General features: G+C 46.1%; 1 protein-coding gene across 4 annotated transcripts in view; it reads left to right on the forward strand.

The window, feature by feature from the left end:
* Positions 1-1,518: 1,518 nt before the first annotated feature.
* The window catches only part of LOC147418248 (kinesin-like protein KIN-13A), a 151,305-nt gene continuing 138,074 nt past the window's right edge, over positions 1,519-14,749 (forward strand). For 2 of the 4 annotated variants that reach the window (XM_086507545.1, XM_086507544.1), the window contains exons 1-6: positions 1,519-2,426; positions 2,773-2,991; positions 13,703-13,915; positions 14,067-14,174; positions 14,436-14,513; positions 14,602-14,683. In XM_086507545.1, the coding sequence (XP_086363671.1) occupies positions 2,250-2,426; positions 2,773-2,991; positions 13,703-13,915; positions 14,067-14,174; positions 14,436-14,513; positions 14,602-14,683 (877 nt within the window). In that variant the 5' untranslated portion in view covers positions 1,519-2,249. Of the gene's footprint in view, positions 2,427-2,768; positions 2,992-13,702; positions 13,916-14,066; positions 14,175-14,435; positions 14,514-14,601; positions 14,684-14,749 lie in introns of all 4 variants that reach the window. The other 2 variants (XM_086507543.1, XM_086507542.1) reach the window with 2 other exon arrangements.

Raw genomic sequence — 14,749 nt, forward strand, 5'->3', positions numbered from 1 at the left:
AAAGGGGAGCTAGGCAACTATTGCCTAGTTGGTGATTGCGCTTATCCGGCACGACCATATATGCTAGTGCCTTTCAAAGGGTGCAAATAAGGACTGTCACACCTCGAGTACTACTGGAATTTCATTCAATCAAGTACAAGGATGCCAGTTGAGAGAGCTTTTGGAATGTTGAAGGCAAGGTTTAGAATTTTGTTAAAAAGATGTGACATGAATCTACGCTATGTGCCAGATCTTGTAGCAGCTTGTCTTGTGCTTCATAACCTTTGTATTTTCCATCGAGAATCTTTTGATATGGACTGGGTGCGGGAGACATAAGCAGAACTAGAGGGTCACGATGGGCGTGCGGCAGAGGATCGAAGAGCAGGTGCTACATCCAAGATTGAGCTTATGGCAACACAGAAGGTTGGAATAGAGGAGGCTATGGAGCATACTCAAGGCAGCGATGAAGGAGGTTCCAATGACTTTGGAGTAGGCTGCGAGAGGCGAGACAGTATTGCAAAGGCAATGTACAAAGAGCAGGCACGGATCAATGTCCAAGGAATTTTTGGAAATGAGGCTTTAGAGGAAGTAGAGTCATATCATCTTCAAGTTAGAGCTTTTGTAACAAATGCAATCAATTTAATTATTTTTATGCTATGCTTTATTGATGCAAATGCTAAATGCTTCTTCCTTTCAATCTTTGTTCCGCCGCCGCCCAATGTTCACACAAGACTGCGGAAGAAATTCGAGTTACTTTTTCTTCCACCCTCTATGTGAACAAATGGGTAACGGAAGTGTGCATTATGTTACTCTACCACCCGGAAAAGCAACTTTTGGAGCCTCCCTTCCGTCTCCTCAATGTGAACCCAGCCTTATGTCCATCCTTGTGTGACACAACGCGCACCGTCTATCCGACATTCGTGTGTGTCATGAGCCTAAATGAAAAGCAGGGCAACCCTTCAATGTGAGCTTGGGACTGCGAGGCATGAACACCATGAGTTTGGCATTGGTGGGCGTCGCGACCTTTAGGATGTCGGGACTCGGGAGGTGAGCGCCTGGGGACTATCTAACACGGACATTGAGGGGGTGGGATCTACGGTGGGATGAAGGAGAGCCGTAGATCGCGGCAAAGTAATCTCGGGTACCCGAGATTACAAAAAGTAATCTCGGGTACCCGAGATTACTTCGCAGCAGAGATTACTTCTCGGCCGACCCTCGAACCCTTGACCTCACCTTTGCGACTCCCATGCCCTAACCACGAGCACCCGCGTGTTTATTGTGATGGTATGGGTCCGAGATTACTCTTATACCAAAGGTGACCAAAAGTAATCTCGGGTACAAAAAGTAATCTCGGGTACCTGAGCTTACTTTTTATACCCGAGATTACTTTTTGCGATACCGACAAGATCTACGGCGGTCGATGCTCTCACCATAGATCCCATGCCCCCATGCCTGTGTCATATAGTCCTGAGGGAGGTGAGCGTCAAATCACTCTTTGCCAAATCGGCTGCCTCGGCAATTCGAAAACAGCTTCAACACACATGTCGCACAGTTAAAACATTCATTTTGAGCGCCTTGTTTCTGACGAAGTTCACTCGCTCTCTCCTAGAGTCCTGGACCCCCAAAACCTCAAAGGCGCTGTTCATCCTGCCTCGACACAGCACACACGCACATACACACACACAAGCAAGGTAGCTAGTTTCTTTCGTGCCTTTCTCGTTTCCTCGAGGCTCCATTGCTCGCCCTTCTGTTATCTCTCTCTCTCAGGCTTGGAAGTTGGGGCCCCAAGGCCCAGTGCCCACCTTCCTTTTCCTTGCTCCAGCGGCCAGCTTGATTGTGCCTGAGGTTACTCATGAATCTCAAGTCTACCTGTCCCATCGATTTTCTGACATTGGCCGGCAGGGGGCTTACTAATTTTCAAATATCTCTCCCTCACACACACACACACCGCGCGCGCTAAAGGAGCTAAAGGACTACGATCCTCATTTCCGCAGTCCTCCCTCCTCTTCTCTCTCCACACACACACAGAGAGAGAGAGAGAGAGAGAGAGAGAGAGAGAGAGAGAGCGCCCCAGCTTATCTTTCGTGGAAGCGTGTAACTCTCTCCATCGTTTTCTCCAGCACAGGAATTTGTTGTGCTCTGGTCGCTCTGCTATTTGAGACTTCATATCCAGGAGCCCACAAAAGGCCTGTGTCGATCAGGCACACATTCAACCCGTTTTCCAATCACCATAGTTTTCTTCTTTGTCATTGTCTTCATCATCGTGATCAATGGGCAGCCAAGTCCAGCAGCAACAGCAGCCAGGTCCAGCACAGCATTTTGACTATCATGATTCTACCGACGCAGTAATGGCAAGATGGCTACAATCTGCTGGCCTGCAGCACCTGGCATCTTCAAATGCGTTCCCTGCAGTCGATCCTCGTCTTCTACACAATCTACTCATACAGGTAATTCAGAAGCTCCTCTATCTCTGATGAATTCTCTCTTTTCTTTTTGTTTGTGAAGAAACACGTGTCTGAAAGAATGTAGGGTGGTTAGAGCTGAATGGTATGAGGGTGTGATTGTGATTATTGCAATGTAGTTCCCATAGTTTCATTAAAGGTTCCTCATCTTTTTTCAATGGATGGATTGTTAATGAATGGGTGGATTATCACCAAAAGTTGGGATAATGTGTTGGGAAAGAGAGCCTGATTACTATTTAACCATGAAATTATAATAGAATCTTCTATAGACATGAGAACAGCTGGCCTATCATTCCTTGAAAATTCTCTAATTCAGGATTATGCTAGGCAGGGTGGTGCACAAACTACAGAGGACAAAAAGAAGCTTTTGAGGCTCATCAAATCTGCTGGCAATGGTTTGGACCCTTGGAGTGAACCCTTGACGCCTCCTGCTTACAGATCTGGAAAGCAGAATGGTTTAAGTGGGTTTTCATCTCCTGAATTTCGTGGAGAGTTTGATGCTGGAATCCTTGACCTGCACGCGATAGACGACATCGAACTTTTATCTGAGGTTTGCTCATGTACCACCTTCTATTTTGTGAGTTGCTTGACATATGAGGCCAAAAGAATAAAACAAAAAAGAGCTAGTTTGTCTTTTGTGAAGAGGACATATTCACATGCACTTTCTATTCTCTATAGAAAGCGCATCCCCCCTTCCCCCCCCCAAAAAAAGAAAAGTCCACCCAAGGAAATCATTTTTCAAGTGTTTGGCCAATAGTGGCAGAGGTGTTTCACTATGGCACCAGCGCACACAGCCTACCCAACTAGGTGTATTTCATGCTTTTCTTTCAAGAATTTGGACCCAATCTGGGAGGATTTAAATGCTTCTTATGTCATGTATTCTATGTGAATTGTTGGTGCAGCTGGATTAGCTATTGGTGTTTTAGCCATGCGTACATGGGATGATGTATCAGACTCTCATCTCTTGGATACATCTGTAGCCTATCTCATGTCTCGCAATGTGTCAAATAGAAATCTCTTTGTTTGGGGCTCCAAAAAGTGCGGCCGATGGCACTGTCCCTCTAACATGGCTAAAGCTGCATATCCTTGCGTCAATGGGTCTCTCGTTGCTGATTCCACGGTAAATTGTGCCGCTGCAGCAGGAGTGCAATAGTAGAGAATGTGATCCCCATTAGAGTTTCTGAGGTCATCTCTTGGGTTTCTTGCCTAGATTTGGGGAGAGGGGGACTTCTTTGCGGTTGTCCTCGGCCTTGTGTGGTCCTTCTAGTGTCTAGAGGCCTTGGTTTGTGCCCCTTACTGTCTAGTATGATCAGTAATAATGCTACTTGATCAGTAATAATAGTGCCCCTTACTGTCTAGTATGATCAGTAATAATAGTGCCCCTTACTGTCTAGTATGATCAGTAATAATGCTACTTGTAGATGGCACCTTGATTGTTGGCCATGATCCTTGGTATTTCCCAATATTCACCCACTTTGGATTTCGTGGGGCATGTAAGTTGGATGGGCAGCCTTGCTACTATCAGAGAGATGCCTAGTGGATCCGAGCATTAGGAGGGGCTGATCTAGCTGCGTTTTTTTCATCCAGCAAAAGGTTAAGATCTTGCAAAATTTCGTCGTTGCAGAAACATGTCCAGTGACCAATCCCACTGTTTTTGCACCCGGAGGGGGTTGATGGGTGTTTTGCCGTGGTTTTGTCGCGAAGAACCCATGTGTACCTGCGGTTTTCAGCCGACTTTCGATTGAGTGTTGCTGATTTTCAAACGAGCAGGACAAGATCTGCGTTGGGTTTTGAAGATCTAAGGTGATGCCAGTGCAAAGGTTCGTGCCTAGTACCTTTGGAGATTTTCAGCCAGCCGGTTAGAGACTTTTGTGCGGTAGAGGGGGCTGATTTTGGACTGATTTCAGCCAGTGTACCTGCCCTTGCAAAGGAGATTGGAGATCCCTTCCGATAGGAGGTTTCTTGCAACCTTGATACCCGGTTTGTACCAAAGTTACTTGGAACGGGAACGGGAACGGGGGGCTCCGGAACGGAGAGGCGGGGAGGGGAACGGGAACACCAGAACGGTCCACAAAAAAAACGCTGAAATTAGCCTCAAAACAGCGCATCACAAATAACATTATTTAGGAAGTGCAAAGATCGAAGAGCTCAATAGACAAAAAGATGGAGTAAAAAGACCATGACAATACGTTCAAGCGTGGCTTATAAGGCCAGCCAAGGCGCTACTAAAAGGTGAGCACTGAGAACTCAAAGAAAAGATAAAGAGTCGAGGCTCAAGAGTCAAGACTAGCCACTAGGGACTCAAGAGCTCAATACATAGATGCCAAAATGCCAAAATGGAAACATGTCAAGGGCCAAGGTTGACGGCTCAAGGACCAGAAGAGCCACTAGCCTGCCAGTTTGTAGTGGTGGCGCGGAGATCATGGAAGTCATCCCAATCCTCATCCCCAATAGGCTTGTCCGCATCATCTAGCTCATGCAAAACTTCTGTAGATCCACCTGCCTCCCCAAGTATCTCAGCCTCTGCCTTTGCCTCCATCTCCCATTCTAGAAAGGGATATGATACTTTGGATGCCGACTTGCAAAGCATATGCAAGTTTGCACTCACAAATACAAGATCATTTGCTTTCTCTATGGCAAGTCGGTTCCTCTTCCTGGATGCAACGTGGCTGTAAACACTCCACAGTTGCTCCAAGCAAGAGGAGCTAACCGCTTGGCTGAGGATGCGGATAGCGAGTCACTGAAGCTTTGGCCCATCTGAGCCATAGTCCGGCCACCACAAAAATGAGGAGATCTTGGTGTGATCAACTAGGGCATCGGCAAGCCCAAATAATCCTCACATATCCCTGTACATAGCAAGCTGATCCTTTTCGCAGCGTTCTTCTCCATCAGGGTGAAACGTGCTCAAGGTCTCGTTCCATTGCTTGGTCACCTCCCCATCATGCTCCTGTCGTGCACCTTGAAACTCTAGATCCAACACAAAAGCCGCACCATGGAAAGGGGAAGCATAGGAGTCCCATCTGCTCTGAAACAGCTGGCTAATCTCCTCAAACTTGTCTGCATCTGGCTCAAGTGTTTGGAGGGCCTCCACCATGCGATCCATGGCCTCATAAACCTTGCCAATGCAAGGTTGCATGCCATCAAGCCCTTCAAGCTTGAGAGGGAGGGTGAGAGAGTGGCTTCAAGGCTCAAGCTTGAGAGTGAAAGATATGAAAGTGTGAGAGGTGAGGGGGAGCTTTTATAGAAAAAAAGAACCCCCCCCCCCCCCTTTGGGAGTGTTGCAAGTTATTCTAAGCTCAAGTGTGACCGCCCCCCCCAAACGGCCTGGCGAAAGGGCTCAACAGCGTGCCTGTTTTCAAAATTCAAATTTTAAAATTGCCGGTCGTTCCCCTGAGCCATTCTGACTTGCTCCCTCCGTTCCGGTAGCCGTGCCGCTATCACGTTCCGCATCCGGAACGTTTGGCCGTTCTCGTCCCCGTTTCGACAGATTTGGCCGGTTGGAACGCCGTTTCGGTACGGCAAGGGGCCGTTCCGCCCGTTCCCTGTTACAATGGTTTGTACCTGTCTACGAAGGATTGCTATGCAACCTTGAAGTGTCTCGACGATGGCACCAGAGAAGAAGGATGTTGCGGAGAGTTCTCATGATGGGGATGTTGAAGAAGAAGTTTACAAAGATATAGTGGATTTCGCTTTAGAGTGTTTGCGAAAGTCTACTCATAGCGAGGAGTTGCAGGAGTTACTTGAGAGGAAGATTTCGGCGCTACCGGTGTTTTCCCAGGTTCAAAAGCTGGATGTCACCTACGACCTTATCTTGATAGCACAAGGCGAGATTTGTTAGATTTACACCACTCTTGCTTCACATAGGTCTAGGGCACTTTCTTGTACCGTGTACGGCTAGTGTCTCCGGGCTGGCCACCCATAGCATAGGTTGTACCTTGTCCGGCCGCTCGAGTTTGGGGCCGGCATCCCACTTGAGTTGGGCCCCCCCACCTTGGGCACTCATATATATGGGGCCAGGGGGTACACATTTCAATTTTCATTATCATGTGATCATTGTACCGGGTCTTTTGTTGTGGTAGTCATGGGGGGCTGATCGCCCCCTCTTCCTTGCACCAGCGTTTTGTGGTCTACTCTCTCTCTCTCTCTCTCTCACACACACACACACACACACACACACACACACACTCTTCCGCACGCGCACTCACATGGTATCAGCAGCTTCAGACTCTACCTGTTGCAAGTCGCTACATTGCATCGGGAACTCCTCCCAAGATCTGTCACGATTGTGACTGTTGCAGTATTACATCTACTCCTAGTTGCAGATACGCGAAGTGCCATGCCAAGGAGAACCCCTCCGCTTGGATGGCCACGACCCTTCGCTCAAAAGACGTGTCTCTTCGGCTCTTCGCCAAAAGCCACACTCCTTCGACGACTGGTCACACCCCTTCGCTCTACGGGTGCGACTCTTCGTCCAATGGTTGCAACTCTTCGCCGAAAGGATGCGTCTTTATGTCTAAAGTCACGTCTCTTCACTAGGAGACGTGTCTTTTCATTTGTGTCTCTTCGTCTCCTATATAAGGAGCCTATTGTACTCAGTTTCAACTTTCAAGTAGTCATTCAATCAATCAAACACAGAGGATTCTAAGTCTTGTTTCTAAGTTCAGTTCAAGTTTTTTAAGTCTTAATCATGAGTTTAAGTACTTAGTTAAGGATTAGTACCTAGAATCCTTATAGTGGTATCAAAGAAGATGTCATTCAATCAATCAAACACAGAGTCTTCTGAGTCTTGTTTCTGAGTTCAGTTCAAGTTTCTTAAGTCTTAATCATGTGTTTAAGTACTTAATTAAGGATTAGTACCTAGAATCCTTACAGTGGTATCAAAGAAATGTTTTTTCCCGGGACCTGAAGGTTGTGAGCCTCTCACCCTTGCTGTTACACTCTATCCTCTCCCAGAGTTGCATGGAAGCAAAAGAAAGGCGGAACACACACGTACAACAATATGAGGTCACTTAAATTTATTATGTTCCAATTATATACATAAAGGACAGAGATGCAGATGTGGGTGTGCGGGAGTGCCACGTATCCAGCCTCTTCATCGGGTGGTGTCCTTTCAGGTTAGCGCTCGGCGCTCGCACCTCTTCATGTGAAAGGACGGTACCTCTTCACCTTGTTGGCACCCTTTCGTATATAGGTGTGCCTCTTCGCCTTTGTACCCCTCTGCTGAATTCCCTCACATGCTGGGCTGAAAATTCTGCAACGCTGGGCTAAATTTTTGCAACGCTACGCATTTGCTGGCTGCCTCTTCATATGAAAAGCCACCACCCCATAAGCTGGTGCTCGCACCTGTTCGCGGAGAGCCATGTCCCTTTGCGCAATTTGTTGGGCTGAAGCGCTGGCTGAAGCGTTGCCTTCTTTCGCTGGTCTTTTTTTTTTTAACGATACCAAGTACACCCACATTGGACTTTATTAACTGTCCAGCAGACGACTGGCGGACACCCTCGATGACGTGGCATTGAAATTACAAAAAACCAAAGATCACCAATGAAATGGCAGCTCATCTACATATTTGCGCAAGTGTTCTCCTCCACGCATGCTGGCTCTTGGTCGTAGTTCTCACCCTTCTCATGGCAAGCAATGCTTTCGACATGCCTACACTTGACATCTCATAGCTAGACGAGATACTAGAGAAAACGTTGCCGGAGAATCCTCTTCCTACACACGAAGTTACCATTACTCCCCATACACCCACTCCGGAACCAGACCGAGAACCTCTCCCGGAACAGGAACCTCTCTCAAAACAAGTACCCGCACTTGTTCCCGCATTGGCACCTGCAGCAGAGAGCCCTCTTTCAGAACTGGTTCCACAACACCCATTACTCGCTCCAGAGGCCAATCCCATATAGCAGGAATATAGGTTGTATGTGACACATCGTCACGCCACAGTTCAATTATTCTCTCGAAGCAATTGGCATGGCCGAATCACAAGATGGCAAGAACTCTATTTCATTTCTTAAAGAGTAGATGGCAACACTTTCCACGAGCCTCGCATCACTTCACACTCGCTTGGAGCAGATGCAGACGCAAACCTCTTCATGCAGTCATACTACTACTTCTTGGACTATTCATGTTACTTCGCCGCCATCCTCTTTTGAAGCTTTAGTGCTCGACCAGGAAAAACCACTCAAACCAAAGGCTTCGAAACTCAAATTTTCTCACCGTTTCTCAGAGACAACTAGACACAAAGTACCTTCGTGCCAGCAACAAAAGTCTCAGCATGAATATTCTTGGAAATGCTACACTTCTAAGCAACCAACTTCTTATTGGAATCGTCAGCAACAGAAACAACAATATGAATCTTCCAAAGGATCATCAGCAATATCAAGATGGGCTTACTTAGTGGCACATATATCCGACCCTAGTCGAGTACTCGATCGTAAATGCCGCGACGCTGGACAAGTTCCCCCTCGCGAGCCATGCCCTACATTTAAGTCTTTCTTATCTGATGGTGGTACTATTGAAGATTTGTTGATCCTTTCCTTGTGCAAGAGGATCCTTCAGAGGTCTAAGAGGCAACAACTTCCTCGACTTCCCCCTTCTCAAATGAAAGCCTTAATACTCGCTGAAACAGCTAAAGATTCAAAAGATTCCGGTTCTTGTGTGACAACGGACAAGCACAGGACCCCTTCTATGTCTGTGATCGAGGCAGAAAAAGTCGCTTCATCACCGCCCTTGCAGAATACAATCTTTGTCTCTAAACAGATACCAGATGCTATGGTGAATGATAATTCTTCAAACTTGAAGACTTCAGTCCTTACCTTAAGCGGTGCAAAGGATAAAGCAGATACAGATTCAATCTTTTATTGGACAAAGCTCGAAGTTACAAATGACTTTGACAAAGGCACTTATCAAGTTGCAAATATAATCAGTTTTCAGTTTGGCAAAATAGTCATGGTCAATAACAGTGCCATGGCGTGGGACTTAACAGAGAGAGCTTTGGATGCAGAAGCACAACAACAATACATTTCCTTCTCCTGGAGTTTCTATAACTACCTTGGGTTTTATTTAAAGAGGGAGGGAATGTCACGATTGTGACTATGTTGCAGTATTACATCTACTCCTAGTTGCAGATACGCGAAGTGCCATGCCAAGGAGAACCCCTACGCTTGGATGGTCACGACCCTTCGCTCAAAAATACGTGCCTCTTCGCCAAAAGCCACACTCCTTCGACAACTGGTCACACCCCTTCGCTCTACGGGTGCGACTCTTCGTTCGATGGTTGCAGCTCTTCGTCGAAAGGATGTGTCTTTACGTCTAAAGTCATGTCTCTTCACCAGGAGACGTGTCTTCTCATTTGTGTCTCTTCGTCTCCTATATAAGGAGCCTATTGTACTCAGTTTCAAGCAATCATTCAATCAATCAAACATAGAGTCTTCTGAGTCTTGTTTCTGAGTTCAGTTCAAGTTTCTTAAGTCTTAATCATGAGTTTAAGTACTTAATTAAGGATTAATACCTAGAATTCTTACAAGATCAGAAACAACCAGCGTTTTTTGCAATAACCACCAGATTATCCAGTGATCTCTGCACAAACAGGGTGGCACCATCACCTGGACAACATCCATCGCGACGGGTGTTCAGCCATACCTGCGTTTTTTGCAGATCAGGCCTATCAGGTTGCTAGCGCTACCTTTCTGGACATTTTTGTCGCCGTTTTTGGACAGCTTGTGTTTTTACACCTTGCTGCGTTTTTGCAGCAGATGGGGCAGCGCTCAGCTTTGCCCACCTGGATCTTGCCTACGACACACTGCCTTGCATCTCGTGCATTGCTGGTCAAATTCCTCTTCAGATCTACAGATTTAAGCCATTCACACTTGCTGTTTTCTCTGTTTTCAGCTCACCTGGGGTTGTGCCAGGGATTCACCATCCTTCCCACACCCCTTGCACCGCTCCGTACCATGCCGGGAGTGTACGAGCACACTGAAAATCACTGTGCAGCAGCGTTTTCATCACCTCACAGTTGCGTTTTTGGGTGGACAGCAGCCACATCGTTTGAGTTTTTCACAGAGGATGAAGTTACCTCCTGCCAGGACACCATTCGGTGGTGGTCCGTGCGGTCTCTCAGTGACTGCTGTAGTACAGGTGGTGACTTGTGGTTTGCTATGGACACACCTATGCACTCTTCAGAGGAGTTCACACGAGATATGGCCATGCTCATGGCATATGGGATTTTGACATTCCCAGAGACGACACCACCATCTTGGGTGGACAGACACTTACCACTTGACCTCGATACATCATATCACTTGCTTACACAGGAGATCCTACATGGACTTGGGAGAGGATCTTGGATCTCTTCTTGGACAGGTTCATTTTCTTGGATCTACAGATTGGAGGGGGACTTCAGTGCTTTGGACTCTCTTGGAGAGTTTACCCGCGAGATGCAGGAGATCATGCATCCCGCGACTACATCGGGAGTCACCCGGAGCTTGGCTTGGATGGTAGTGTAATTGCCCTTCTACACTCTTGATCATTTGGATTGCTACCTTCAGAGTCGCTTACACTCACCCTCGATAACCTTACAACAGACTTATCCCCCTACCTGGGCAGTAGGCCACTCCCAACTCATTCACATCGAGAGCCACACCGAGTTGCGATTTGGTGGCGTTGTTGGCATGGATTCTGTTTTGGTTGACACTGGAGGATGGAGGCAGGAGATATAGGCAAGATGGTGTAGAAAAATTCTCTGGCCTTTCCTCTTCTCAGAGATTATTCACAGCATAGACTGTTCAGTCTAGCTTCCCTACTTCTTCAGGATGATTATGGTGTAGACAGCTTGGTCTGACCACACCTCTTCTCGGAGGCCCTTCACAGCGCAGACTGTTGAGTTTGGCTTTCCCCTCATCTTGGATTACCCTACCTACTGATAGGAGACTCAGGACACCATCCAGTGGCGTTCCGTGCGGTCTATCGGTGACTGCTGTAGCTTACTGTAGCTTCTATAGTGCAATCTGTTTAGTCTGGCTTTCCTTGTTTCGGAGGACGTTTACATCGCAGATTGCTACATCTTGCCTTCTTAGAGTTTTACACGGCTTAGCTATCGGACCACACTGGGTTACATATTCATGCATTGACAGGCTTTTGGTCATTCTCATGATGGTTTTTGGGCTTCCCCATTTTCTCCAGACAGTTTGACTACAGACACCACAAATCCTACTGGGCAAGACACTTGCAGGTATATTGGCACCCCTATTACGACAAGGAGTTCTTTTCACACTCAGTTTGGGACCTTCACGCAATATCTTCACCTTGTATCAACGGAGTACAGCAGTTTGCTACACTGCTCGTGACTACACTTGACCATGGAGATCTCTCGGAGGTTGGGCCACCCCAGACCGCTACAAACATCACAACAGACATCGTCATCATTTGCCTCACATCTCTGGCTTCACGCTGTTTGTTCAACATCCGATGTTGAGAGGGGGTGTTAGATTTACGCCACTCTGTTGCTTCACATAGGTCTAGGGCACTTCCTTGTACGGTTATTGTCCCCGAGCTGGCCACCCATAGCATAGGTTGTACCTTGTCTGGCCGCTCGAGTTTGGGGCCGGCCGCCCACTTGAGTTGGGCGCCCACCTTGGGCACTCATATATATGGGGCTAGGGGGGTACACATTTCATTATCATCTGATCATTGTACAGGGTCTTCTATCTTGGTAGTCATGGGGGGCCCCCTCTTCCCTACAGCGTTTTGTGGTCTCTCTCTCTCTCTCTCTCTCTCTCTCTCTCTTCCGCACGCGTGCCCTCTCACAAGATTGAGCGGCCAAAGGCTCCTACATAGGAGTCTCTTTCTTCCAAGGAGTTTGAGAAGCTTGCAGAGCTTCAACGGGCTTGGGATTGGCATAATGCAATAATTGCAAGGTTCCTAGAGGCGGAGGTGTTGCTGGAGATGGTTGGATGTGGTAGATATCCTTGTATTTGTTCTCTTGGGAAGATGATGATGCTGTCCTATAAGGCCACATAGAGGTGTTTTTGGAGATGGTTGGATGTGGTCGATGTCCTTGTATGTGTTCTCTTTGGAAGGTGATGAGTGTTGTCCTGTCAGGCCTTATGTGGCCTCTTAGTGTCGGGTGGTGGGTCGGGATGTGTTTGGATCCATCAAGAACTTGCATCTAGTCCTTGTTTTCTACATGTCCCCAAAAGGAAGGATGACTGATGCTTACATGGAACAGTTGGATTGATGATACTTGCTCGAAAGTGTTGCAACTATCTCATGGCCTGTGCTTTATAGCTAGAGGGGGTTTGTACCTCTTGCACATTCAGCATGCCGGGATATAGAAGCCGATTCTTCTAGAATGGTGAAATGGAAGGAGTACATGCTCTTTTGTGTTGAAGTTTCATCTTTTGTCTGGTGGTGGCTCCAAAATCTCCCTGGAGCAGATTAGGAGCGAGAGCTGTTTTGTGGCTATGCCTGGTCGTATTTGAGGTAGATGTACCTTCTTTGGTGGTACGAGAATAAGGATCAAGAGTCTTTAACATATTTTTGCAAATTAGGATTGAGGGCTTTGAAAAACAGGAGAAAAGTCCAAGCCCCACTGGATATGTTGAATTCTGTTTTTGTATTTCTTGATTGAAAAGAGCTGTGATAATCCACTTCATGTGTGAAAAGCGAACCATTTTTTGGCCAAAGGCTGCATTATTTGTAGCTATCTATTTGCACTTAATTCTCAAAGTGAGTAGAATAATGCCCGTGAAGACAAAATGGATGACCCAACAACTGGCTGCGCAGTGGATCTTTCCCAGGTGGTTGTTGGCGTGCACTTTTTTTGCAAGTTTGCTTTAAACCTTTTGAGTTGCCAACTGACTGGCTGTCTCTTGATGGCCACTTTCTGGGCATTAGACCTGAACTCTTTGCAACATGTAAGGATTGCAAACATTGAAAATCTTATTTTAGGTTTTGAAAGGTCAATGTTTTACAATATTTGACATTACAAAGTCACAAGGTACAGAAAATGCACTAGTATAGTTGCATTGTAAGGCAAATATGAGTCGCTTGATTGTGTGCTTTGAAGTTATTTTAGCATGCTATGCTGAAGCCACATAACCTTGAGTAGGTTTTTATCAGCAGCTGTTCAGTTTTTTATAAAACTAGGCATTAGACTAATTTCTCACTATATTGAAAGCATTTGTACATGAGCAAAATATTGCAAGTATTTTTTGTTTTTTTCAGGAAAGTGAGAAATTTATAAAAAAATCGCTCTCTTGCAGGAAGCTGGTAATGAATCTTTTCAGGCCTCTCCTTTTGTACCTATAACAGAGAGAGGATTTGAAAAGGATTTGGAAGTTTTTTGGTCCACTAATAAACCCCAAACCAGCAAACACAAGACCCATGATGAGAGTAGCCCAATGAGAGCAGCTGTTTTTGAAAAAGAACTGCCGGGAAAAGAGGGTGCAAGCGGTCTTGCACGAATCAAAGTTGTGGTATGTTTTTGCTCTTCAACATCATCATAAAATATCAATTTGCTGGTTAACCTCCTCACTACCTTTCCCCTGTGAGAGCACATGCTTTCAAGACCCAATGTTGAGGGTCTTAGCACAATTTGTTGATTTTGGGCTGTTTTACTGCTCTTAGGTAAGAAAAAGACCGCTCAACAAGAAGGAGATTGCTCGCAAAGAGGAGGATATTGTTACAATTGATGACTTTGGGTGCTCACTTACGGTTCATGAACCGAAAGTGAAGGTAAACATACTTTTTCCATACACAAGATTTCACCTGCTTGCATACGAAAGTTGAAAGTTGCCAATATTCTCTCTCACAGCCAAAATTATGTAGCTCGTTTTCCCCATTTAGTTGTGCAGCAATGGAGTGAAAGTCTCTATGCAAGTGTTGAGGGCTTTCATATGAAGCACTCTTGATGTGAAGCCTGATGAGGGAGAGCCACTCAATCTCTTGGACCTGTGTATTAATTAAGAGATGTTCAATAATTTTTCTGATATGCAGGTGGACCTGACAGCATATGTTGAAAAACATGATTTTGTATTTGATGCTGTATTGGATGAACAGGTTTCAAATGATGAGGTGCCAATTGATTTTGACAATATCATCTCAAGTATTCTGGTTATGCTCATCTCTTCGAAATCTTAATATGAGATCTTACATTTTACAGGTCTATAGAGTGACAGTTGAACCAATTATACCCACAATTTTCCAGCGGACAAAAGCTACTTGTTTTGCTTACGGTCAAACTGGTACATTGTCTAGATGCTGAAAATAGTGGACAACTACTTGAAAATCTTACTGATAGCTCTTACAAT

This window comes from Adiantum capillus-veneris, chromosome 30 (genome assembly GCF_014529385.1).
Source record: "Adiantum capillus-veneris isolate H3 chromosome 30, ASM1452938v2, whole genome shotgun sequence".
NCBI classification, from domain to species: domain Eukaryota; kingdom Viridiplantae; phylum Streptophyta; class Polypodiopsida; order Polypodiales; family Pteridaceae; genus Adiantum; species Adiantum capillus-veneris.